The 27897-nt window shown below is 42.4% G+C and overlaps 2 protein-coding genes across 3 annotated transcripts in view; one reads left to right on the top strand and one right to left on the bottom strand.

Moving 5' to 3' along the window:
- Positions 1 to 2238, top strand: part of DNAH11 (dynein axonemal heavy chain 11) — a 481578-nt gene extending 479340 nt beyond the window's left edge. Inside the window, exon 83 of the mRNA XM_073677778.1 lies at positions 734 to 2238. Coding sequence (XP_073533879.1) covers positions 734 to 981 — 248 coding nt within the window. The 3' untranslated portion in view covers positions 982 to 2238. The remainder of the gene's footprint in view (positions 1 to 733) is intronic.
- CDCA7L (cell division cycle associated 7 like) lies at positions 1084 to 25659 on the bottom strand. 2 transcript variants are annotated; one of them, XM_073677779.1, is made up of 9 exons: positions 25499 to 25655; positions 11459 to 11572; positions 9599 to 9928; positions 6770 to 6838; positions 6493 to 6675; positions 3918 to 4049; positions 2956 to 3105; positions 2485 to 2621; positions 1084 to 2081 (listed from the first exon to the last, which is right to left on the bottom strand). In XM_073677779.1, exons 1-9 carry the CDS (start codon positions 25520 to 25522, stop codon positions 2051 to 2053), a joined length of 1170 nt encoding a protein of 389 aa, XP_073533880.1. In that variant the 5' UTR covers positions 25523 to 25655; the 3' UTR covers positions 1084 to 2050. The 2 variants fall into 2 exon arrangements, with proteins under 2 accessions (XP_073533880.1, XP_073533881.1); XM_073677780.1 differs by lacking the exon at positions 11459 to 11572 and having other exon boundaries at positions 25499 to 25659.
- Between the last annotated feature and the right edge of the window lie 2238 nt (positions 25660 to 27897).

Raw genomic sequence — 27897 nt, 5'->3', positions numbered from 1 at the left:
AACAGTTGCAAATCATGCACACGGGAGCGATTCAACCATATCACCGAGCAGCTGTAAATACTCGGTGCTCGGCCCGAGCGTACTTGGAACAGAACATACTCGCTCATCACTAGTAACCTGAAGGACCAGTGTACTTGCATTTCCCATGACTAAAAAGTTTGGTTCAGGCTTGCTTTGCAAGCATTATTCATTCTTAAAGCGTACAAATAAGCCAATATACTTTTTCAATATCAAAGTGTCTGCCCCATTGACTAACTTCGTATCTCACAGCTGTCAATTTACACAAATATGTCCAAAAGTAACAGGAGGGCAGTACAATGGGGATTTTTTTAAATTGTCTCCATTTATGGGTAAAGTAAACATTTACTAACAGGTGTATGGGGAACTGGGACTTGAATAGGATATCAGATTCCTTCAAAACAGCTCCTCTTACACAGTTTATATACAGGAAGTTATATAGTAGCGATAAAACAGAAGTTTTGGGTTCTACTCGTTCACACCTAAGATTTATTGACATATATAGATATCTATACACAGAAAGTGAAATTCATTCTTACTATTTTAAAAGCAAGAGAGCCAAGAACTTCAAATTCCAGATATATGCATGTATTGTGACAATTCCAGAGTAAACTTTCAATTTGCTGTATTAAGGAGAAAGACGTTCTAATGAAATGTTTCTTTAATATTGAAATGTGTGAGTACAGAGCATATAATAGCATTTGTTTCTGTGTAGGTGCTCGCTGGGACATGCAGAACGGAGTCATTTCTGAGGCACGTCTCAAGGAGCTGAATCCTTCCATGCCGGTCATCTATGTGAGAGCGATTCCAATTGACAAACAGGATGTGAAGAACATGTACGAGTGTCCTCTGTACAAGACCAAAGTCAGAGGCCCTACTTATGTTTGGACATTTAATCTTAAAACCAAAGAGAAGCCGGCGAAATGGGTCCTGGCGGGGGTGGCCTTGTTGCTTGCGGTTTAGTTATTTCTCAAAGCATTTGCCATTTAAGATCAGGTTGGCACAGGGCAGTTCTTGTGCCTTTTTTCCATTAAACCAAAGTAAAATGTTGATCCAAGAAGAATGAAAAGTAAAAAAGAACAAACTTTTTATTCAATTAGCCAAAGCAGCTGAACTGAAAACTGTGTGTGGACCTGCAATTTAAGATTTTCAGTACATGTTCGTGTTTTACCATTTTGAAATCTTTCAATTGGATGGAATTATTACAGTATTGTGTTTTCTGAGCTGGAGTACAGACAAGAATTGGCATTCATCTCCATTACATATAACATTTTACAAATATAGAAAACTCTAAAAGAATTAAAAAAGAACTTACAGTAAAACATTCAAGGTTATACAGCAGGTCGTATCTATCAGGCTAGAGAGAAAATATACAAGAAGTGGCAGAAGTTGCAAATAAAACTACGCAATTACAGCTCGTATCAACCAGTGCAGGGAGAACGGGCCTGTGATTAAGACGAGTTAAACACTACAATCATTAAAATCCCCTAAACGAAACAGACACCAGCCTGGGCATGTAAAATCCAGATAGTGCCCCCTAACGCTTCCCTACTGAACAAAACAAATAACTTTGAAACAATATCGGACAACAGTAGCTGTAAGGCATCGGGAACACTTTTCTTTAAAAAAAAAAAACTTTGATAGTTTGCTGATTAATAAGGTGCTAAATGAAATATTCACTTCTAGTCAATGGTTATACCAGAGCTTAAAAAGGCATTATCCAGTGACTCCAGAACTACTCCCTTTTGTATCTGAAGTAAGCGGTGCCGATGAGGTGACGACCCGCACACCCGCCGAGAGGCGTGCACAATACCTGCTGATTGTACACGAGCCTAGACGGGTGCTCGGGTTGTACCATTATTAGCACTGCCGACTTCAGATACAGAAGTGAGCGGCTTTGGCAGTCACCAGATAACCTCTAGTGATAAAAAGCTGCAATCTGCATTTGTGGCCGGCCTGCCTGCAGGATGCATTCAATTGCATTTCTATTGCCTTAGCAGTCGAATGTTCAAGCTCTTTGGAGGAGGCAGCTTCAGTCGTCCTCCGCCAGTCGTTTTTGTAAGCTGAAAAAATAAATATGCAAAAAACGCCATTTACTATAAAATCCGGATGATAATGATTTCAAGTGTGTAAGAATGTATTTACATATTATATTGCCTGACTTATTCCACTACAGATTTTTTTTTTTTAATACCTTTTGATATATTTATTGCATTGTATAATAAAATTGTAATCAATGATATAAGTTGTAGATATAATTATGCTCTGCTGCTATATACAAGAGGGGTGGGGAATGTTACACCATCACTGTACAATCATCTACAACTGCTGAATATACCTTGGGATATTTTTATCAATACAATTAGATAATTTTTATTTATTTTTTTTTTTAAAAGCAATTGCATTGGGGAAAAAAACGATGACCATCATATAATTCACTACTACATACAATTATTTACTGCTCACCTTTCAAGATACTCTTTGACATTGTCGTATCCAGAAAACTTTGCCAAGTGAATAAGCATCCCGGTGGCGCAGCGACCATCTCTCTTACGACAATAGCTGCAGTTACAGATGTCACGACAAGGAGGACAAATCCAGTCCTATGAAAAGGGCAAAAGATTTACATGAAAGCGTGGACGTACAGGGGCCAATTCATCCAGACTGGTGTAGTGCACAATTGTGCCAACTACTCTTGCTGAAATAAAAGACGCTGAATTCATTTAGAGACTCAAGCCACTTAATGAAGTCGGCAACTCTAGTAAATGGCGTGTACCTCCAAAGGAGTGCACATAGCAAGCAAAACAACTTGCATCTTGGGATTCAGATGGTAAAAATCTAAAGTTGCATTGTGGCTACCTCGTCTTATTGTACAAGCAGAGCTTTGACCTTTTATAATAAGTGAAGCATTTCCTCTCCTGCAGACACGTTACTTACAGGGTCCAAAAGAGCCTCCCGCACATCTTCACCATAGCGATTTCTTAAACAAGGCCCACAGAACTGCCCTCTGACTCCACCACAGCCAGGATAGCGGCAGAAGGTTTTCGTGTCTGTGGTCTTTTGACGACACTGATGACAGGTACTTCCCTGAGAAAAAGCACAAGTCATAATTAAAATAGGGAAAAATTGAATGGTTGAAATATTGTGCAACACAGGAATATTTGTGATTGAGATGTGGATCTTTACACAACAATTAAATATAAATACATATGTAGTAGTGCAAGCATAGTCGTTTCCCCCCCTTGATCCATGAGAAACCAGGAAAAAAAAACGCTATTAACGTGTAGATATGGGGTTAATCTGTAGGTTAATAGAGTTATTAACCTGCCTGGCGACTGCATTTAGCCAAACGCTGCGGGGAGAAAATGAACTTTATTTCCCCAGCAGCGTTCCGGTTTTAGTCACCGCTCTGATAATGGAGAGCGACGTTTGTTGCTTTGCAACTTTTTTTTTTGCTAATTCTATCAAGCATTGAATACTTAATGAATCACTTTATTAAAAGGGGAATTCTCAAATTCTTAAATTTCTTTAACTCATTAGACAGCAAGAAAATTTAGAAAGTTTGCAATTGACTTGCTTTTTCTATCAGCTGTCCCTCTCCTGCAATGAGAGCTTTAATCTTTTATAGTGTACAGCTAGTTTCCATGGTGCCCGGCCACCCTGGCCGAGTGTGCGCAGCAGTTATATTCCAGGGGAAGGGTAAACCCTTATCCCACTCAGCAGCGCACCGATTCCTATACAGCAGTTAGCTGCTCACCTCCCTCCCTGTCAGAAGAATGCTGTGATCAAGCACCAGCCCACAGCTTTCACAGCAGATAAAGGCTGTGCATCCCTGGCCTACAAGCTTGACAGCCCAGCTTAAATGCTATTATAATAAAATGAAAAAAAAAATTTTTTACCAAGATTTTGTCATAAATCTTGTCTTTAACAGTCACGGCAACATTTTCCAACTCCTCTTCTGTAATGTCTTCTACGGCACGAAAGTTATTTTTTGATGATCTCCTCCTTCTACGAATTTCTTCACGATCTTCCTAAACATTCCACAGGAGAAAAATAAAATTAATGTTCACCACTCAAAAGGAAAATAAAACAGATATTTATCAAAACTAGTTGGTCTCTATAGACAAGTCCTCCAAGTGTTGATAAATAACCCATTTCCAGCCCATTCTGAGATGCTTAGCACCTCCTTTAACTGAATGTTTATTGGATGTTATCTGGGACTATTTACATTTTTTTCTAATGGCCCTAAGAACTTACAGGCAGGTGGTTGCTAACTACCTGCCTGTTCTGCACGGTGCTGATCTCTGCTGACACAGCACGGTCACAGACCACTCCTGCGGCTTCTTGTGACAGAGCAGCTGCTTCTCTTCCGTTCTGTTGACAGGGCGTGCTGATATCGCACTGATTGACACGGCTCTCCACTGCATAACTGCAGGGAGCCAGCTGTCAATCAGCATGATGCTGGCAGTCACGCCTTATAGACGGAGCAGCACGGAAGAATAAGAACTGCTCTATCGACTTGAAGCTGCAGAATAGTCGACAGGAGCAGTCTGATCGCTCTGAGATGGCAACGGGCTGAACAGGCAGATACAGTTATATGAAAAAGTTTGGGCACCCCTATTAATCTTAAGCTTAATGTTTTATAAAAATTGGTGTTTTTGCAACAGCTATTTCAGTTTGATATATGTAATAACTGTTGGACACAGTAATGTTTCTGCCTTGAAATGAGGTTTATTGTACTAACAGAAAATGTGCAATCTGCATTCAAACTAAATTTGACAGGTGCATAAGTATGGGCACCCTTATCATTTTCTTGTTTTAAATACTCCTACCTACTTTTTACTGACTTACTAAAGCACTTTTTTTGGTTTTGTAACCTCATTGAGCTTTGAACTTCATAGCCAGGTGTATGCAATCATGAGAAAAGCTACTTAAAGTGGCCACTTGCAAGTTGTTCTTTTGTTTGAATCTCCTCTGAAGAGTGGCATCATGGGCTCCTCAAAACAACTGTCAAATGATCTGAAAACAAAGCTTATTCAACATAGTTGTTTAGGGGAAGGATACAAAAAGCTGTCTCAGAGATTTAACCTGTCAGTTTCCACTGTGAGGAACATAGTAAGGAAATGGAAGAACACAGGGACAGTTCTTGTTAAGGCCAGAAGTGGCAGGCCAAGAAAAACATCAGAAAGGCAGAGAAGAAGAATGGTGAGATCAGTCAAGGACAATCTTCAGACCACCTCCAGAGAGCTGCAGCATCAACTTGCTGCAGATGGTGTCACTGTGCATCGGTCAACTATACAACGCACTTTGCACAAGGAGATGCTGTGTGGGAGAGTGATGCAAAAGAAGCCGTTTCTGCAAGCACGCCACAAACAGAGTCGGCTGAGGTATGCAAAAGCACATTTGGAGAAGCCAATTTCTTTTTGGAAGAAGGTCCTGTGATGAAACCAAGATCGAGTTGTTTGGTCATACAAAAAGGCGTTATGCATGGCGGCAAAAAAACACAGCATTCCAAGAAAAACACTTGCTACCCACAGTAAAATTTGGTGGAGGTTCCATCATGCTTTGGGGCTGTGTGGCCAATGCCGGCACCGGGAATCTTGTTAAAGTTGAGGGTCGCATGGATTCCACCAGTATCAGCACATTCTTGACAATAATGTTCAAGAATCAGTGATAAAGTTGAAGTTACGCAGGGGATGGATCTTTCAGCAAGACAATAATCCAAACCACTGCTCCAAATCTACTCAGGCATTCATGCAGAGGAACAATTACAATGTTCTGGAATGGCCATCCCAGTCCCCAGACCTGAATATCATTGAACATCTGTGGGATCATTTGAAGAGGGCTGTCCATGCTCGGCGACCATCAAACTTAACTGAACTGGAATTGTTTTGTAAAGAGGAATGGTCAAAAATACCTTCATCCAGGATCTCATTAAAAGCTACAGGAAGCGACTAGAGGCTGTTATTTTTGCAAAAGGAGGATCTACTAAATATTAATGTCACTTTTCTGGTGAGGTGCCCATACTTATGCACCTGTCAAATTTTGTTTGAATGCAGATTGCACATTTTCTGTTAGTACAATAAACCTCATTTCAAGGCAGAAACATTACTGTGTCCAACAGTTATTACATATATCAAACTGAAATAGCTGTTGCAAAAACACCAATTTTTATAAAACATTAAGCTTAAGAATAATAGGGGTGCCCAAACTTTTTCATATAACTGTAGTTAGCAACTACCTACTTTTCGTTCTTAGCCCCTGTGGGAAAAATAAAATAGGCCCTTTAATGCTGGTTGAGCAATATACAGTGGGGGGGGGGGGGGGGGGGAGTCTGAATACAGAGATGGGCTCTATTATGTCCTCAATGGTAATCTGAAATTCCCATATAGAAAAGTTGACTATAAAGTAATGTGCAATGTCCAAAATGTATTAATAGCTGAAGAAATGCGCCTACTATTGTTTGATACTTACATCGCTTAAGGTGTGTCTGAACGCCTTTCTACCATACTTCTGGAGATGCTCTGCAAACTGCAAAGCTGATGCTGTGAAGTTCTCCATTGCAAAATTCTCTTTGGGCCGTGCACTGCGTGACGGGTTAGTGCGTCTCTCAACGGGACCTTCAGAAAACGTGCGACGGCTTGTTTTTTTCTGCTTCTAAATAACAGTAAAAAAAAAAAAAAAAGTAGTTTCCTTTAATACAAAATCAGACAAAGCATACATACTATCATTCCATAGCTGTGAGACTTACAGAAGGAGTAGTGGATTTCGCTGGAAAGAGTTCAGGCATGGAGTTCAGCTCCGCAAGAAGTTGAGCAAGCTGAAATCAGAATAAAAAAAAAAGTTAATAAAAGTTACACTATGGACTAAAAGCAACATTTACTCTTATACTAATTTCATACTTGTGACAGTCTCCGTTGGGAGCTTCTGCTGAAAATTGCTGATAGTGATGGATCCAACTTCTGGGACCCCCACTCATCTTGAGAACTTGGGATCTGAAGAGCCCGAAGTGACCGGAGCGGTGGTAGATTATGCTCATTACCGCCCCATTCATTCTTAATAGGCGTGCCAGCGATGCCCGAGCGCTGCACTCAGGTGGTGTCCATCACTCCCAGAAGAATGAAAGGAGCAGCAGAGGACCTGCTCAACCTCCGCTCCATTCACTCAGGGCTCTTCAGAGCTCCGGTTCTCAGGATCAGTGGGGCCCAACACAATCGGGAAGTTATCCCCTATCCAATGAATAGAGGATTAACCTCCAAACTTGAGAATACCCTATACGCCATAAATATGTAGGGAGATGGTCTACAAACTGAGGCAAAATAACAGTTGAGGATTTCAGATCTTGCATCAGAATTATTCATCTCACTGCTATAAAAATACAAAAATAGCCATTTTGTCATAAAAAAACACAACAGCAGTGAAGTTTCTCCTCCTTGTTCAGAACATATTTCCCATGGTAGATTTTCAGCTTCACCATATATTATATATAATGGCCATCTCTCTTTTGAAAGGCACTTTTTTTTTGGGGGGGGGGGGGTATCCTAGAGTATATATACAAGAACCACACTACAGCAAGTGACCCCCACTAATGCACAGCAGCAGAGTTAGAAGATAAAACTTTCCCTAGAGCAACTAAGGGAAGATTATTGAAAACTGGTTCATACATTTGCATTATACATTAATCTGAATGATAAACCTGTGAGTGACTAAGCTTCTCTAGTGGCCGCCAGCATTATACAATTTATTATAGAAAGAGAATTTGAAACAAACAGAAATGTTACTATGTTACGACATTTATTAAACCATTAGATTTTTAGTCAGTGAGATTATTTCCTCCTTTTATAAAACCCTTCATTTTGGTACAGAACATAAACCGGACAGGATTTCAGTGTCTGCATGTAAACGAGAATGTTCCCATTCACTGACGGCAAGATCTTGACTGTCATATTCAGATTTGTTTTTTTAAATTATAGAGCGAGTAAACTAAATACACAAAACATTACTATGGCTATGTTTACAAGTTGCTTTTTTGCGGCTTTTTTTTTCTGCAGTCAAAACCTGCTCTCTTGGCAGTAAAAAGACTGCAGCTAAAACACAGGTTTTGCTGCCTTTTTTTGCTTCATTTTTCAGGATCCCAAAGTTTATCTTTGCTTCCATCACACAAGCAGGAGCAATACAAGGTGTTAGGCCACCAATGCAAGACTTATGTGAAACCAAAAACATTTTTTGGAAAAAAGAGCTATTTGATCAAATTATTTAGAGAAAAAAAGTAGTTTTATATCTGAAAAAAGTGACTATTCTGAACAAAAAAAGCTGGATTTGTGTATGGAGCACAGCCATGAACTAAGGTTACATTAGTTCTCGAAAAAAATACACAATTGCATGGGAGGTGGGGAGTCAGTTGGTTGGGTATTGTTTACTTTCACACATTGGTAGGGCATTGTTTACCTAACACACAGGTCAGGAATTAAGATGCTCTGGCTTTGTTTACTTAACACATCACTAATTTAATTAAACTGCACTAATACTAACAGCCATGCTCATGTTAGGATACCAAGACATTATGGTTTAAACTTTTCAAAAAAAAAAAAAAAAAATCACAAAAATAAATGGGTTTTACATCTTGCGTTATTTTCACCAAAATTGAAAAAAAAAATGGATTGCAAAAACGCTGCTCGTGCTCATTGCTTTCTATGGGTGAAAAAAGTTGCAATAAGGATGAAAATTGACTTTTGACGTTTTCTAATTCAGTAAAAAAAAAAGGCGTGTGCCTGAGATTTCTGAAATCTCAGCGCTTTACCTGATACTGTAAAGAGAAGCTTTCATTTACATAAAAAAAGGCAGCAAAAATGCAACATGTGAACATAGGCTAATGCTGTCTCCATGTATTTTTAGTATTCTAAAGTTGTATCTCACAGCAAACACTGTAAAAACTAGACCAAAAAAGACAGAATATTCTCCTTCATTCCACTCTATAATGGCCGCTCAACAGTGGGAGGCCGCTGCATTAATTAAATCACAGGTAGGGCGCAGTCAAGAAACTAAATGCAACCATCTCAAAAACTACACATCTAACACAAGTGAACTATCAAAATCAGCAATGTCCTAGTATATTCCCATACAGATGTTGCGGCTTTTTTGTGTTTTTTTTTTCTTTTGTGCCGATTTGTGTGTGTTATATCCACAGTACGTTTAATAAAGTCAGTTTTATTCACCAAAAGAAAAAAAAATGCTGCAAAAACGCAGCGAAACCTGTTTACAATACTTTTGCACTCTCATTGACATGCTTCTCATGTACAGCACCCTGGAATCAATGGTGTCTAAAAATAAGGAATAATAACGTTGTCCTTGCTGTGGTGCTGTCAGACCCCCTTTAATAAGCACCAGACTTCTCGCCAAATGTTCCAACATCTCTGAATAGGGACAGTAAGAATACATGAACATGTTGCAGAAAAAAACCCACAAATCATATGCATGAAATAGAAGTTTCTGCAATATATCAGCTGTGTGTGAACATATCTTTATGATGCAGCATTTATCGTCAGAGGAATAATGGGTTTCCTCGTAGCTCAGTACTTACCACGGCCTTATTTTCCTTAATATTCATTGCTCTTTTGGCGAGTGCATTTGTACTTTCTTGCTTAGAAACAACATTTTCTCCATCAGAATCAGATTCTGCATCCACCTTCTTTCCAGACATCGCAGCGTCTCCTTGGGCAGATACTTTCTTTCTGTTGTTCCGGACCGGCTTCACTTTCGGAGTACTGGGAGGCTTCTTATCCTTATTTGCAAGCTTCTTGCTGGGAAACTGCAGAGCAATGCGCAGACCAAACTTTCTCTTTTTGGGTGGCAAGGATTCCTCTTCACTGTCTGACAGCACTATTACTTCATGATCACTCTCACTCGCACCCTAAGATCAAACACATGGAGCACAAAATGGCAGAAGGCTTTAGATCAATTACAATAATGGAGCAAAAAAATTAAATGTATGTATCAAACCCACAATATGATCCCTGATCAGACCACTCTTAGTGATGCACGCTGAAGAATCTGCAGAAGATCATTCATTGTGCATTGGCTGCCACTGTTCTCGGCAGCACATATTCTGTTTAGGATGATGCGCTGCCGAGAACGCTGATCTTTTGAGCCAGCTGAAAGATCGTTTTACCCAATGAACAAGCGCTTTCCTCATTCATTAGGTGATCGGCGGGTAGTTTCCCTGAAAGATTATGGTGAAATGAGCGTCCTGATGAACGTTCAATCAGCTTTAGTCTAATGGTGAAGACCTGTTCCACAAACACCACCACCATAACATCGATAAGCCCTTCTCTTACACCCATGAAAATCCATATCAGAATGGCTGGACAACACCTTCTGAAGATGTAACCTGTTCCATACCAGGCCATTTACCCCCAATTCTGACCAGGCACATTTTCGTGTTTTTTTCATACATGTGGTTTGAAGTGCAGTAAATTTTGTTATTGTTCATATAGGCAAATTTTGGCATCTATTTTTCATGATATGTGCGGCCCAATTTCTATGTTATTTTCATACTCTCTCTTTTTTGGGAGGGATGGGGTTAGTAACAGCTATTTGGATTGACAGCGTCTTTAAGTAATTTTTTTTCCTGCATTTACTGTATTTTATTTACATAATGTGCTTTATATTGTATCTGATTTCTCCTGTAACTGGGGCTGGTATATATTATGGAAAACATAGCCTACAGGTTGCATAGCAGAGCTGACAGGGTCACCTCGGACCCCCTCACTACACCCAGCAATTGCATGACCTCTGAAGTCTGGAAGAGGACACGCCGCTAGCGCTTCCTATTATTGTATAAAATACCACTAGTTCATCACTGTGTATAAGGCAAACGTGATAATAAACAGTCTCTGCCTTCTCTATGGGGAGTCTGGCTGTGCCTGACAGTCAGCTCCACGCTCCCATAGCTGCAGGAATTCATGCAACTTCTCTACTATGCAGTGACGGTCCCACCTCTCCTGCTGCTAACTTACACTGTCAATACAAGCTGCAGCTGCCAGTTAGGCAGGGTGGACAGAGATTACCTTTTACTCATGAGCCATTTCATTGTTCAGTTGGACTTCTAAAATGGTAATTTTAACATTAGGATTATACAACCGATCTGACATGGATATAAGTAATCACACCAGTCTCATCAGGTTTTTTTTACAATGTATACACTTTGTATTGTGAAATCTAGTGACAAATCTACTAAAAAGACCATGAGGAGCAAGAAATGATATCGACCTAGCTGGAGCAAGATATGCAAGTTCCTTAATAAATTCAACATATCTGACCATATGTGCACTAAAAAGCCAAATGCAACATGGCTTTCAGACCTTTTTCTGTTGGTTGTAAAGCATCAATAAATATGTATATTTTTGGGGTAATTTCTGTACAGAAACAATTTCTTTCCTACCTGATCCTCCATCTCTTTCTGTGGGAAACCTTCAAAAACATCATTGTCTGAATCCTTGTCAGTGAAAATTCTACGCAGTTCTGTCATGGCTTTAGGATCATCAAAGTTTAGCGTCTGCCGATCGAAAAAACAAAAATGTTACTTTTGACAGTTTTATAAATAATTCTATTGAAATAACATTTTGCTATAGCTGTGTTATATGGAGTCACAATAGGCCACTAAAAATGCAACACTAACTGTGAACCTTCATATGACTGACATAACGGCACAGGTAGTCTCTGCACCTCTGTGCTATGAAGTTACTAGGCGCAGAAACAGGTAGTCTCTGCACCTCTGTGCTATGAAGTTACTAGGCGCACAAACAGGTAGTCTCTGCACCTCTGTGCTATGAAGTTACTAGGCGCACAAACAGGTAGTCTCTGCACCTCTGTGCTATGAAGTTACTAGGCGCACAAACAGGTAGTCTCTGCACCTCTGTGCTATGAAGTTACTAGGCACACAAACAGGTAGTCTCTGCACCTCTGTGCTATGAAGTTACTAGGCGCACAAACAGGTAGTCTCTGCACCTCTGTGCTATGAAGTTACTAGGCACACAAACAGGTAGTCTCTGCACCTCTGTGCTATGAAGTTACTAGGCGCAGAAACAGGTAGCCTCTGCACCTCTGTGCTATAAAGTTACTAGGCGTAGGAACAGATAATAGCGCAGAGGTGCAGAGACTAAGTTACTAGGTATAGAAAGCCTCCTGCACTCAGCATTGGCATGAGCTTGGATAAGCAGCAAATCTTCACGTTAAGGTTAGAAACATTGACTATTTCCTCTCATATAGGGAAATAGATAAAAGCACCTGATTCATGAGGTGTGCATTTTTTTTCTTCTTTTAAATCAACTTTCTTTTTAACTTTTTGATTTTCGCTGTTTTTTGGTTAAAATTCATAAAAATAGCGCAAGCAAAGCATAAATTTTGCAGAAAACTCAAAATTATCTGTATCCCCCGTCTTTAAATGGTTTTGCTACTTTAGTGAGAAAAGTTGCACGTTTCGCAAAAAATGCACTAAAGTAACTGGCGTACAGAAAAATCCCTCCAGACAAAGATTATAGTAGAGTTGCGCCAAATTTTCAGACTTTAAAAAAGCCGCATTTCATGAATCTGTGTAGAACATCTAGAAAACCACATGGATGTAAAAATCAGAAAACTATGGTAACTAAACAATAAAAAAAATAACTTTACAAATGAAAAAAAAATAATCAAGAAATCACTAATTGAGGTGTTCACGCCCAAAATATGATGGAAATACAATAATGAATCTGGCCCAAAGCGTTTCTCAACACTGCACATCTCCTCTCATACAGGTTTACTCGTCTCCACTACTTCTTGCTCTGACACACATCTAATTCAGTGGCTGTGATCCCTCTGTGAACCTTGGGCTCATAACATTGATAAATGAAGCAGTAACCAGAGACTCACACAATGGATGGTTATTTTTCCTAACCATAAAAAAAAACACCTTTGGACTCCAATATAAAGGATGTTTTTTCGGTGGCGTAGGAGATAATACGTGTGCAAACAAAGATTATTCAGCTGGTGTACAGACAGCGTAATAAAGTAGTTACATTATGAATACTGCGGTCATAATTTCAGCCCCCTTCTTCTTGGGGTGCTTTCACATTGCGTTCTGCCACCTGTTCAGTGGCCCCTCGGGGCTTACATCCAAACCTTCCACAAAACGGGATTTGGATTTATGCGCCGACGGGGCCATAGATTATAATGGTGCCGAAAGAGCATTATTTTCGGGCATGTATGCCTACTGGAGGTGGACACTCAGATGGAGTAGACAGTGTCCACCTCCAGCAGGTGTACATGGCCGAAAATGATGCAAGACATGTTTACTCTGTCAGGACTATTATAATCTATGGACCCGTTGGATAATTCGTCCGAATCCCATTTTGCGGGGGATTCAAATGTAAGCCCCAACGGGGCCACTGAATGAGTGGCGAAACGCAATGTGAGAGCACCCTTAGCTACTCCACTTTTGGATTTGTTACGACAGAGCAGGCAGGTTTCCCCTCCCTCCATTGTGCTGATGATAAATTGGCCCAGCTGACTGGCTCATTCCAGTACCTAAGCCAACCCCCTCCTCTACGCAACCAAGCAGAGCCACGATCCAATAAGTATGAGTGGTCCTCATGCTGGCGGACCAAACATTGCATTTATTACATGGTGGACCATTCATTTAAATGGGAGGTACGTAATACTACATTTTCACTGGTTGGCTAGCTGAGCGAACTGTTGTGGCATGTTCTGGACGGCCTGTAAAAGGACAAAATGGTCCTATGTATATACCATCCCCTAGAGGTTGGGTGAATTCATGGATTTTGAAAGATTCTTGATTCCCCACACATATCACGGTGACCGATTCCTCATTGTTTTGTCTTCCTCTATCTACTTATAAAAGAGTCAATACTTTGTTATTGCTTAAAGCGAACCCCCCATCAGGGGGCTGAAAAGTGACTACGGTATGAATTTCTCCTGTTGTGATGCTAACTGGTGTCCTCCATTGCATCCTCTGCTCGGACTAGCCTGTAATCCCTCCTGTTTACAAGATGGCCATGGCAGTGACATGGGGAGTGCAGTGGTTAAATGGGGATCCTCATCGCCAAGATCCTATCCCAATATGTAGTAGGTGTGATAATATTAGCAAATACCTCCAATTAGCAAATCAGAAAAACTATACTACATTTCTATGTCTCTTTCCTCATGTGCAGGCATTACAGGACCTTATGTATCCATGGTTATAACCAATAGCAGCTAGCTAACTAACTGTCACTATATCAGTGGTCGTAACCATGAATACCTAAGGTCCTGCAATGCCTGCACATGAGGAAAAAGACATAGCGAATCAGAAAAAATATACTACATTTCTAATTGGAGGTATTTGCTAATATTATTATTATACCTACTACATATTGGGATAGGATCTTGGAGATGGGAATACCCCTTTAATGTAAATCATGCCTCGTGGATTGGGAATGGCAGGGGGCGATGGTTACCACTGTACTTACTCCCTATGCCACTGTGGTGGCGGGCATCTTGAAAGCAAGAGGAAAGGGATGTTAACCTGAGCAAGAGACAGCAAGAGGCAAAACGTGGGCACCAGTTAGGGTGACTGTACACGAGAAATATATATTCAGTTTTCAGTCCCAAGGTGGATGGCTGCTTTAAAGGGAACCTGTCACGTCGTTTTTATCTATTCAATTGCCCCCAGTGTATTTTTAGTGATAAAATTTGCATCACGAACATGGTTTTCTTCAAGAAAAGCTACCAGGATTAGGTTTAAAAAATACTTCATATCATTAGAGGATCCCCTCACATACCTTTTCTTTCAGTCATAGGGGGGGCGCCTTTCATCATTTCAGTCACGGTCAGTCAGTGTCCTGTTCGAATCATGCATGCCCACAGTATTTAGGTTGATTGCCGTAAGTGGCCCAACGTCACAGCAGTCACCTAGCAAATCAAGCGCGTCCGCGTTGCCCATCCGCTCCCCGGGCATATGCACTGACTCTGGGTGTACAGCCCCAGCTTCACGTCAGGTGTGCGCATGCTCCGGAGCCGCTGTGAGTCAGTGACTAGATGACATTCTATGCGCGCTACCACGTCCCCTCCACTGCATCACTAACACACTGGGGGCAACTGAATAGCTAAAAACAATGTGACAGGTTCCCTTTAATTAGCTAAAATTGTGCACATGCTTTTTGTTCTTGACACAAGTCAATGGAAACCAGAATGGAAGTGTGAACGGAGCCTATACATAGTGAGCACTAACAGAAGAGAATATTACCCTTTATGAAAAGTGTTTAACTATGTCGTAGATTTTTTAACATTTTCCTCAGGTCTCCCTTTTTGTGTACCCATATAAAATAAATCATCCTATAGAGTTCTCTTTGCAAAATGTTGCTTCAGGTCATTTTTCTAAATACGAAGTTGTCTGTGTACACAAGGAATAACCCCAGTTCTGACCACGAAAGTATAATATTTACTATTACTTTAATTTTCAGTCATCTCTGAGCTAGTGGGTGGAGACAAGCTAGCATTATCTCTCTCATACACACAGATATGAGGGATTCCTGCTGTCCTGCCTCCATCTTGCACATGTTCAGAAACAGCAGCAACAAGGGGGACATAATACAGCAGTGCTGAGTAGTGTAGCTGTGAATCTAGACCTAGTGGGGAGTATAAACACTAGAGAGCAGCAGCACTTTCTCCATCTCACCAGACTTCAATAGGCAGCTATAATCTGATCCCTCAGTCAGCTGTTAGTCCATCTCGCTTTGAGCAAGAGGGATTTTAGCAGTTTCTAGGAGTAAATGGTAAGTTCAGGAGGCAGAGGGAAGGGTGGGTGGTTCATAAGTCAAAAGGAACTAGATATCTCTAATTACAAAGTTTGCAGTTTCCTGTACTTTCCATTTATGCACTTAAAAAAAACAAAACAAGTAAAACACTTAAAAGTTACACATACATAAAAAAATCTGGTCAATTTTCACACAAATAAACCAAGAAAAAAACACGATCAACAAAGTCCAGATTGTGAGTCATATAAAATAGTAATTTTATTGATATACAAAAAATAAAACCAATTGTGCACAGCACAAAACCATGAGCATAGATAAACAGGACCTGCAAACCCACAGGCAGCGATAATGACCAACAAGTAATAAATATACAAATGATCATACATGTAAATTAAGGCGTCCCAGATACAAAAAACTGCATAAACCTACCCATTGCTAGAGATATACATGGGCATCTATCGGTATATAACTCAAGGTTTCACACACTATGCAGAATCAGCATATTCCTTCAGTGAGGGGATCTGGCAATCATGTCGCTTACTGGGTGGGTGCACGTCCGCCCCAACGCACGTTTCGGCGAACCTTTATCAGGGGGGAGGTTTATGCAGTTTTTTGTATAGGGGGACACCTTAATTTACATGTATGATCACTTGTATATTTATTACTTGTTGGTCATTATCGCTGCCTGTGGGTTTGCAGGTCCTGTTTATCTATGCACATGGTTTTGTGCTGTGAGCTCCTTGGGTGCCGTGCACAATTGTTTTTATTTTTTGCACATCAATAAAATTACTATTTTATATGACTCACAATCTGGACTTTGTTGATCGTGGTTTTTTTCTTGGTTTATTTATGTCGTTATTACGATCAGTCCATTTAATAACAGTCCACAACATGTCCCACGAGGGTGAAATTACTCATTAAATACAATACAATGTTATGTATGTGGAATATTATAACAATATTCACAAAAGGGCAATATGTATACATTTCTGCACCTGTATTGAGGCTCATGTATACATTGGGCACAGCCTCCGATTCCCTGAGCATCACCCCCGCCCTAGGTACAGTATAACAGCATCAACTGTTTCTAAGGTTCCTCTTTAAGTGAACATTTTTTGGTCTGAGGTTCACAGAGCTTCTGGTATATAAAGAGGTGCCCACATCCTTGTCCTTGTTTTGCCAGTGCGGATTTACTGCGTCAACAGCAGAATAAAAGTTAATTTCACTCCTACTGGAAGCCTTTTGGCCAGCGTGTACCCTCCATGCATTTATTCAGTACTTGTTGCTTAACTTGAAGTCCCCTCGCCTGGGTTCTGCTCCAAGCCTCTAGTTAGACCGGCGAGCCGCTGAGCTCTGAAGAAACGTTACTGCCGCGTCTCTATGAGGGTAAATTGAAGCACTAGAAAATGTAATATTTTAATGACTTAATGGAAGAATATTTGTGAGGAGCTGTGAGACATTTTTTACAAAGAATGAAAAATGACTTTCAAGAGAAACTGCATTAGCTCCTTTGCCTTTGTGCTGCGGTGCCATGACCCCGCTGAGAAGACCATACACTAAGTTATTTATTCCCCCCCGTTTCCTCTATTACTTCCACCTCTACTCCCGAGAAGTAAGCTTCGGGGGATCACAATTACTGATTAGGAACAAAGACATAACGTTCTTCACCCCATGGATCGCTGGGAACCGATGGGCTTTAATTAAGAAAACTTACTGCTGAATTGCAATAGGCTACTCCCTCTCCCATAACGACTATTAAAATCGTTTCAGGGCTCCCCTCTATGATTTTCAAGAGTCTCATTAAACTGTTCATACGTCCCGTCAAAACTAAAATGCTTCACTTTAGAATGCTTACTTTAGGAGGCATAAATAAAAATATCTATATTTATTATAAAAAAAAAAAAAAAAAAGAAAAGAAAAAGCAAAAGTAGCCACATATAAATGGCACATTTTATAGAGCGGTATGGGGATTTTTAAAGAGACACAGACAGCAAGCCCCAGCACCCCCAAACCAAATAAGCATCTCTCCTTCCCTCTTGCTTCTCCACCTGACCTCATCTGCCAACCTGCTCCTCAACTTCAGATCCATCCTACTCAAACATAAAACAAGCTGGACACTCCTTCTCCCACCTGCTCTCCCTCTCTCAGCTTCTTCTAACTGCTGGAGACATATCTCCCAATCCTGGACCACCAACAGCTTACAACCCCCATTAGCTCCGCCCCCCCCATCACTCCCAACCAAATACAAATTACCGCAATGTCTCCTATGTTAAACCTGTGCCTTTGATGCCCACCCCCCTGCTCCCTCTCTCTGGAGCACTCTGGAACTCCCGCTCTGTCTGCAATAAGATATATGTTATTCATGACCTCTTTACCTTTGTTAATCTCTCCTTCCTGTGCATCACCGAAACATGGCTGACACCCCTCCCCTGCTGTGCTGTGTTACGGTGGCTTGCACTTCACCCAAACTCCTCGCCCTGGAAACAGACATGGTGGAGGAGTGGGTCTTCTCCTTTCTACCAACTGCATCTTTAATCCAATCCCACTTCTACCCTCCCTTATTCTCCCTTCTTTTGAAGTCCACTCCGTCCTCAGCTACTCTCCCTCCAACCTCCAAGTGGCTGTCATATTCAGACCTCCGGGTCCGGTCACGCCATTTATTGACCAATTCTCCACCTGGCTTCTTCACTTTCTCTCTGCCGACATTCCCTCCATCATCATGGGCGATTTAAAACATCCCCACTGACACTCGCCAGTCAGCAGCCTCCAAACTCCTGTTACTCACTGCATCTTTTGGACTTACTCAGTGGTCCTCCTCAGCCATCCACACAGACGGACATACACTGGACCTCATCTTCACCCAACTCTGCTCCCTATCTAACCTCCACCCTCCCATCATCTACTCACTTTCTCATCCCTGTCCTCCTCACCTGTCACCCATGTCCAGCAACTAGCACACCCCCGCAGAAACCTTGCACATCTACGCAGTAGATACTCACACACTGACTCTATTCTACCACTGACATCCATATCTTCACTCCACGACACAGAAAGCGCCACGGCTTTCTACAATGCCACTCTCACATCAGCTATTGACTCGGTCACCCCTCTTGTGCATGGCAGAGTGCGACTAATCAAAAGACAACCCTGGCACAATAACCTCACTAAAAAGCTTCGGCAAGTGTCCAGGGTGGCAGAGCGGCGTTGGAAGAAAACATTCGCAAGATAACTTCACTGCATTCAAACAAGCAACACTCGCATTCAAATCAGCCCTCACCTCCGTTAAACAGGCCTACTTCACAACCCTAATATATTCCTTGTCCTACAACCCCAAACAACTATTCAACACTTCACTCCCTCCTCTGCCCCCTCCGACCTCCCTCATCACTGCTGAGGACTTTGCCACACACTTCAAAAACAGGATTGACCAAATAAGGCAAACCTTCATTGTCCGACCGCCACAACACCTTTGTTTTCCAGACCATTGCCCTTCCCCTATAACCTCCCTATCCAACATCACTGAAGGAGAGTTTACTCGCCTCCTGTCCAAATCACACCTCACCACTACCCCATCCCACCTCCTCCCCAATCTCACCCCCACTCTCATCTCATCCCTAACCCATCTCTTCAACCTATCACTAACTTCTGGAACCTTTCCCTCTGCTTTCAAAGATGCCAGAATCAGGCCCATTCTCAAAAAGCCATCCCTCGACCCAAAAGCTTTGCCCAGCTATCGCCCCTTTTCGCTTCTCCCATTCGCCTCCAAACTCCTTGAGCAACATGTTCACGCTGAACTCTCCTCTCATCTAACTCTCTCTTCGACAACCAACAATCCGGCTTACGTCCCTACCAGTCCACTGAAACTGCCCTTACCAAAATTACTAATTACTTACAGCCAAAGCCAAAAAACAATTCTTCATACTCCTCCTTCTAGACCTGTCCTATGCCTTCGACACAGTTGACCACTACCTCCTACTACAGATCCTCTCTTCCTTTGTGTCAAAGACCTTGCCCTATCCTGGATCTCCTCATACCTTTCCAACCGCATATTTATTGTCTCCCACTCCCACACTACCTCCCCAGACTGCCCTCTCTCTGTTGGAGTCCCTCAAGGCTCTGTCCTAGGACCCCTACTCTTCTCCACCTATACCCTTTGCCTGGGACAGCTCATAAAGTCCCATGGTCTCCAGTACATGTATGCCAATGACACTCAGATCTACCTCTCTGGCCCAGACCTCAGCTCTGTGATGTCCAGAATCCCAGCGTGTCTATCAGACATATCCACCTTCTCCTCTCGCTTCCTCAAACTCAATGTGGACAAATCTGAACTTATCTTTCCTCCATATCGTATATCTTCCCCATCTGATCTATCTCAATAAATGACATCACTATTTCCCCACGTACCACAAATCCGCTGCCTTGGAGTAACCCTCGACTATGCTCTGTCCTTCAAACCATACATCCAAGCCCTCACCACCTCCTGTCATCTCCAGCTCAAAAATATTTCCAGAATCCGTCCTTTTCTCAACCCTCAATCTACTAAACTGCTTGTGTATGCCCTCATCATCTCCCGCCTCGACTACTGCAACATCCTCCTCTGTGGCCTTCCTGCTAACACTCTCGCACCTCTCCAGTCTGTCCTTAACTCTGCTGCCCGCCTAGTTCACCTCTCTCCTTGCTACTCCTCCACTATGCCCCTTTGCAAATCTCTTCACTGGCTCCCAATTGTCCAGCGTATCCAGTTCAAACTACTAACACTGACCTACAAAGCCATCCATAACCTCTCTCTTCCGTACATCTCTGAACTAATCTCCCAATATATTCCCTCACGTAATCTCCAATACTCCCAAGGCCACCTTCTCTCCTCCACACTTATTTGTTTCTCACCCAATCGCCTCCAAGACTTCTCACGAATTCTGTGCCTCAACACGTCTTATTATCCGCCACCTTCAGATCCTACAGACGGAACCTGAAAACCCATCTCTTCAAGAAAGCTTACAACCTGCAATGACCACGCTGTCACATCACCACCACCAGAGCTGCTGCAACCCCCCAACCTACTGTCTCCCTCCCCATCCTGTAGAATGTAAGCCGCAAGGGCAGGGTCCTCTTCCCTCTGTACCAGTCTATCATTGTTTATTTGTTACTGTAAGTGATATCTGTATCTTGTATGTAACCCCTTCTCATGTACATCACCATGGAATCAATGGCATTATATAAATAATTTCTAGATGCAATCACTGGATGAAGATAATGGGGTGCTTCCTGTAGCACCGGTAAATGGATATACCCTAGATAAAACTATACGCCGCAAGGGAGCTGATGGCAACGGGAGCGTGCAGGCGCCTGCGCATGCGATTTCCATACATGTGGTCATGTGCCGACAAGACATGCGCGGCCGGACACGTATAGTCGGAATGTGGCCAGAAGTACGCAAATCGCATAGAGTGGCTACAGACTTGAGACCGAAGCCTGGATGCCGCTTTAATCAGGCCACTGCAAGCTATAAAAGGGATGATGGCAGTTTTCATCTTTTTTGGACATACCAGATGTTAATAAAATACACAGTGGAAAAAGTTCCCACCATGCCCAGAATGTAAAGCCCCAACACATAATTATAGATTACACATTGCGTATGGACTCCCTATGTTAAAATTGACATATACTGCAAGGTAAACGTTTTCTTTTTTTCTGGTGTGGTCAATAGCAAGCTATTCTTTCCGACACAGTAATGTATTCCTGTCCAGCCACTAAACCGATGCCTCCATCCTGTGTCAGTCATTACACCGATTCCACAATATAAACTTATTGCACTCGCTCAAACTTCTGCACCACCCTAGATCTCCTCAGTCATCTCTATTTACCATCATACTTTTGCTCTCCATTCTGCAAAAGATTTAAGATTAACGCATTTTAAAATCTGATCCTCACACTTCCATCTCCAAGACTTTTCTCGTGCTGCAATAGTTTTCTAGAATGCGCTACCCTAGATAAATTAATCATACTAAGATGTCCAGTTTTAAAATCACTTTTAAAGACATTTTTCCTTCTGGCCCCTTCTGTCATCAGATCAGTTTCCCACACACTGCATACACACAATAGTACATTTGCCCAGATTCATCATCGCCTTATAGCAATTTTTGCCCCAGAAAAAAAAAAAAAAAAAAAAAAAAAAAAAAAAAAAGGCACAAACAGTGAGTTATATTTACATCTTACTCATTATGTAAATTTGAGCCTTTTTAAAGTCACCCTTACTTGGTTTTGTCTGTTTTGTATATGGGCATGGCTTTCCTTATCCAGATGTTTTAGCTTAAGTCATCATTTGCAACTTTTTCAAATGTTGCAAAATCTGTCATATAATGCAGTTGAAGATTAATGTGCAACATTTCAAAGGTTTTTGTGACTTTTTGCTCGAAAGGTGGAAAAAAAATGCATCTTTGATCTTGTGGAAAATCTGTCAATCTGCATGCTCCATATAGAAGGTTGTGGTACAAAAAATAAATACTGCAAGACAAAGTAATTCAAAGTAATTGAAAACAAAAATCAAGATACTAATGGCCTTTGCATAAGTGCTAATACCAGCTCATGAAACTTTACATAAACACCCATTATAAAAGATGGCTGGACCATACAATAAGGCCACATTCACACTATCCGTATTTGGTTAGTATTTTACATCAGTATTTATAAGCCAAAACCAGGAGTGGGTGATAAATACAGAAGTGGTGACGTGTTTCTATTATACTTTTCCTCTGATTGTTCCTCTCCTGCATACTTCCGGGCACATTCCAATTAGACGTGTTAGGCCTCGCTCAATTCACTAGGTGAGGTTGTGCACGTCTAGTCAGCATGTGACCGCATGTATGCAAACCACATACTGCGGTCACGCGTCCGCCTACTCCCAGACAATCCCGAAAGCGCGCACAATGCACACTGTCAGGATTCATAAGCCTGCAATCACAAAGTGATGGCAGACTTCAGCCTCAAGCCTCTTGCACAGTGTAGTTGTGACAACGTGAGCATCATACAGTTTCACGATTTGGCAGTCTACAGTCACATAGAAGAAAAGTCTGTAATCAATCTAAGACTGAACACCACCAAGTTTTAGGCTATGTTCACATGCCGCAGTCACGCTGAAAGCGACAACAGCCCTGTGACGTTGCGGTATTTCCACAGTTTCCCTGGACAATACAATCTTCCATTGAAACAGCCGGCACACCTCCAAAACTATGCGGAAGATCGATAGTGAGAATTGCAAGGTAAAGTGATTGTGCAGAAGACGGCAGCGGAGCAGGGCTGTTGTGGTTTGAGCTGCAGAGTGACCGCTGCATGTGATCGCATCCTTACTGCGGCTCTTAGCTGTGGTCAAATGACAATGTGGCCCTCAAACAAGAAAACGATGTACACCCTGCACCATATTAAGTTTAGGATTACGTGAAGACAGCGCTCAGGGGCCATTTCATCTGGATGTTTAGCTCTCCTGTGTAGATCCAGAGTGCGAAGGAGCAGGAAGCCCACCCATTACTGAATATGAAGCATCTTTCAGCTGCGGGGTCCAGTCATGGTCTGGAGAAGATTTCTGGGATAACGTGTGCCCTATGTGGCACAAGTTATAATTTGCAGGCTGCGCTCGGCCAGGAACCTGCATTTTACTAAACATTTTGCAGATCCGGCATAAATTCACTGAAGGTCGCAAAACTTTTGCAGAACTACAAGATGCACAAATATCTTCAGGCCAGATTTCTGGTGCAAACGGTTATGATGAATGGGCCAGCCCCTTATGGGCTACGCAGCGTACATGCAGGGAGCATTTCCTGACTTATACTCTGAACATATGCACCAAGTGAGAAAAGCCTCGGTAACATCTCATTTCACAGCTTTCAACATATGTTATGACCTGAAAAGTAAAAGTTGGGACACAAGAGGTTTATGCTAATTTTGAAATCTCAAGGAAAATACGACAAAAAGTGAAGCAACTAAAAAACCTGGAATGGAACAAGTTTCTATAGGCAACCACCAAATCAGATGTTGGCATACTTATTGGATAGACACGTTAATGATATGTAAATAATGAAAAGATGGAAATAGCATTTTCAAAACATTTCAATTTATTCAGTATGGAGTATGAGCACTACAGGCAGTGATCCCAACACGTACACACCTTGGTTGAAATCAGTGAGGTTATTAATGGTTAACTGAGGAACTTTCTGCCATGCTGAATACACTTGGGCAACAAATCATCAAGATCCGCTGTTGGTAGGTCCTTTTGCCATTGCCGATCAATGATGTTCCAGATGCGCTCGATGGAAGACAAGTCCGGAGACGCTGCAGGCCATGGTAGAATAAGGCCACACAGGCTGTTCATAGTAGCAAGAGCAACGTGTGGCCTGGTGTAGTGTCGAAAAACAGCTTCTGGGATACGTTCACGCTCTCTCAAGAAGACTTCTTCACGGCGTTGCCCTTGTGGTCCCCTGACCAATGACTTTCATTGAGTTTAAGACAAAAGTGGGACTTGTTACTGATGAGAACAAGCGTCCATTGCTGTCTTACTCTGCACCATGATAGCCTTTGACAGTGGTGGTGTGAGGTCCGTGGACACCTGTAGGTGGACGTCATGGAAATGCCTTTTGATGGGTTGTGTAGACACCGACTCCTTAGGCTTGGTGTGTGACGACTTTCACTTGTATAGAAGGTATCACTGTGCGCCATTCTGATGAGACCATGTGGGCAATGCATTAGGAGGTCTTCATGAGGGAACGTCACACCAGTCCTACTCCTGAGATTATGGGGTGGGTGGCATTATATGCGGTACGGTAGTAGAACTAGTAGTACGGCCATTTCTCCATGGTGTCCCAGGAGCCATTTTATCAACAAAACACCAGACTGCAGGTGGCTTGTGTTACTGTGAGCAGCCTTGCAAGGCCTAAACGTGTTACCAAGGTCTGCAGCGTCTCCAGACTTGTCTCCCGTCATCAGTGATCAGCAATTGCAAAGGGAGCTGCCAGCAGTGAATCTTGATGATTTACCAAAAGGCATTCAGCTTGGCAGAACGTTTCAGACGACCATTAATAACCTCATTGGTAGCAGCTGAGGTGCGGAGCGGGGGGGGGGGGATTCCTGCCTGTGGCGCTCATGCTCCAGACATCGAGAGGTTTTGATTATTTTATTCCCATATCAGTAAGATGTCTGTCCAACCTGTGATTTCCAGAATGCCAACACTTTTCCTTCTTGTGCTGGGTATATACATCCTCCCCTCCTCCACAGCGAGACCACTACCCCAAGGAAAACTCACGGAACTGTGGAAATCTATGTACACCGGTGTATACTCACACACAGGGTATATTCATGTATAGTGGAGTATATACAGAGAGCAGCAGTATAGCACACGGTACATCTGCGGATTGGGCCACCTTCAGCTGATACCAGCGCCCACTGCATCACATGGCGGACAAGTGTGGGGGGCTCTTATATGGCAGCTTGTGCCCCCCTCACCAGTGCGGGTACAGACCACCATGATCACACATGGCGGATTACTAGGAGCCGCTGTTATCGGTGCGGCCGCCACGTCCTGCACAGCGCGGTGTCTGCAGTGGCGCCAAATCCGGAGCAGCCTCGTTTCTCGCGCACACGTGAACTCGTAGACGGGACACGGAGCTGTGCGGGGAGCGGCCGTGTGCGGGCCGTGTTCTCACCTTTCCTGCGGTCCGGGACTCCATGGCGTCCGCTGCAGATGTGATCAGTGCGGGGGCTGCAGATGTGCCCCTGGTACAAACTTTACACTAAAGCCGCGTGCAGCCGAAATCAGTGCGGGGGAGGGGCAGATAAGGGGCAGACCCGCCCCAATGGTGAGAGGCGGGTACACTCCACATGTGTATACAGCACAGCTCCTGTACGTATATATACACCACACACGTGTATACAGCACAGCTCCTGTACGTATATATACACCACACACGTGTATACAGCACAGCTCCTGTACGTATATATACACCACACACGTGTATACAGCACAGCTCCTGTATGTATATATACACCACACACTGTATACAGCACAGCTCCTGTATGTATATATACACCACACGTGTATACAGCACAGCTCCTGTACGTATATATACACCACACACGTGTGTACAGCACAGCTCCTGTACGTATATATACACCACACACGTGTATACAGCACAGCTCCTGTATGTATATATACACCACACGTGTATACAGCACAGCTCCTGTACGTATATATACACCACACACGTGTATACAGCACAGCTCCTGTACGTATATATACACCACACACGTGTATACAGCACAGCTCCTGTATGTATATATACACCACACACGTGTATACAGCACAGCTCCTGTATATATATGTACACCACACACGTGTATACAGCACAGCTCCTGTATATATATGTACACCACACACGTGTATACAGCACAGTTCCTGTATGTATATATACACCACACACGTCTATGCAGCACAGCTCCTGTATGTATATATACACCACACGTGTATACAGCACAGCTCCTGCATGTATATATACACCACACACGTGTATACAGCACAGCTCCTGTATATATATGTACACCACACACGTGTATACAGCACAGCTCCTGTATATATATGTACACCACACACGTATACAGCACAGCTCCTGTATGTATATATACACCACACACGTCTATGCAGCACAGCTCCTGTGCGTATATATACACCACACACGTGTATACAGCACAGCTCCTGTATGTATATATACACCACACACGTGTATACAGCACAGCTCCTGTATGTATATATACACCACACACGTGTATACAGCACAGCTCCTGTACGTATATATACACCACACACGTGTATACAGCACAGCTCCTGTATGTATATATACACCACACGTGTATACAGCACAGCTCCTGTACGTATATATACACCACACACGTGTATACAGCACAGCTCCTGTACGTATATATACACCACACACGTGTATACAGCACAGCTCCTGTATGTATATATACACCACACACGTGTATACAGCACAGCTCCTGTACGTATATATACACCACACGTGTATACAGCACAGCTCCTGCATGTATATATACACCACACACGTATACAGCACAGCTCCTGTATGTATATATACACCACACACGTGTATACAGCACAGCTCCTGTATATATATATACACCACACACGTGTATACAGCACAGCTCCTGTATATATATGTACACCACACACGTGTATACAGTGCAGCTCCTGTATGTATATATACATCACACACGTGTATACAGCACAGCTCCTGTATGTATATATACACCACACACGTGTATACAGCACAGCTCCTGTATATATATATATACACCACACACGTGTATACAGCACAGCTCCTGTACGTATATATACACCACACACGTGTATACAGCACAGCTCCTGTACGTATATATACACCACACACGTGTATACAGCACAGCTCCTGTATGTATATATACACCACACGTGTATACAGCACAGCTCCTGCATGTATATATACACCACACACGTGTATACAGCACAGCTCCTGTATATATATATATATATATATACACCACACACGTGTATACAGCACAGCTCCTGTATGTATATATACACCACACGTGTATACAGCACAGCTCCTGTACGTATATATACACCACACACGTGTATACAGCACAGCTCCTGTACGTATATATACACCACACACGTGTATACAGCACAGCTCCTGTATGTATATATACACCACACTTGTATACAGCACAGCTCCTGTATGTATATATACACCACACACGTATACAGCACAGCTCCTGTATGTATATATACACCACACACGTGTATACAGCACAGCTCCTGTATATATATATATATACACCACACACGTGTATACAGCACAGCTCCTGTATGTATATATACACCACACACGTGTATACAGCACAGCTCCTGTACGTATATATACACCACACACGTGTGTACAGCACAGCTCCTGTACGTATATATACACCACACACGTGTATACAGCACAGCTCCTGTACGTATATATGCACCACACACGTGTATACAGCACAGCTCCTGTATGTATATATACAC

This window comes from Phyllobates terribilis, unplaced genomic scaffold (assembly GCF_046119375.1).
Source record: "Phyllobates terribilis strain yellow unplaced genomic scaffold, ASM4611937v1 Scaffold_4__5_contigs__length_816908805, whole genome shotgun sequence".
Taxonomy (NCBI): domain Eukaryota; kingdom Metazoa; phylum Chordata; class Amphibia; order Anura; family Dendrobatidae; genus Phyllobates; species Phyllobates terribilis.
Note: the sequence above shows the minus strand (reverse complement) of the source record. Positions and strands in the feature narration are given on the sequence as shown.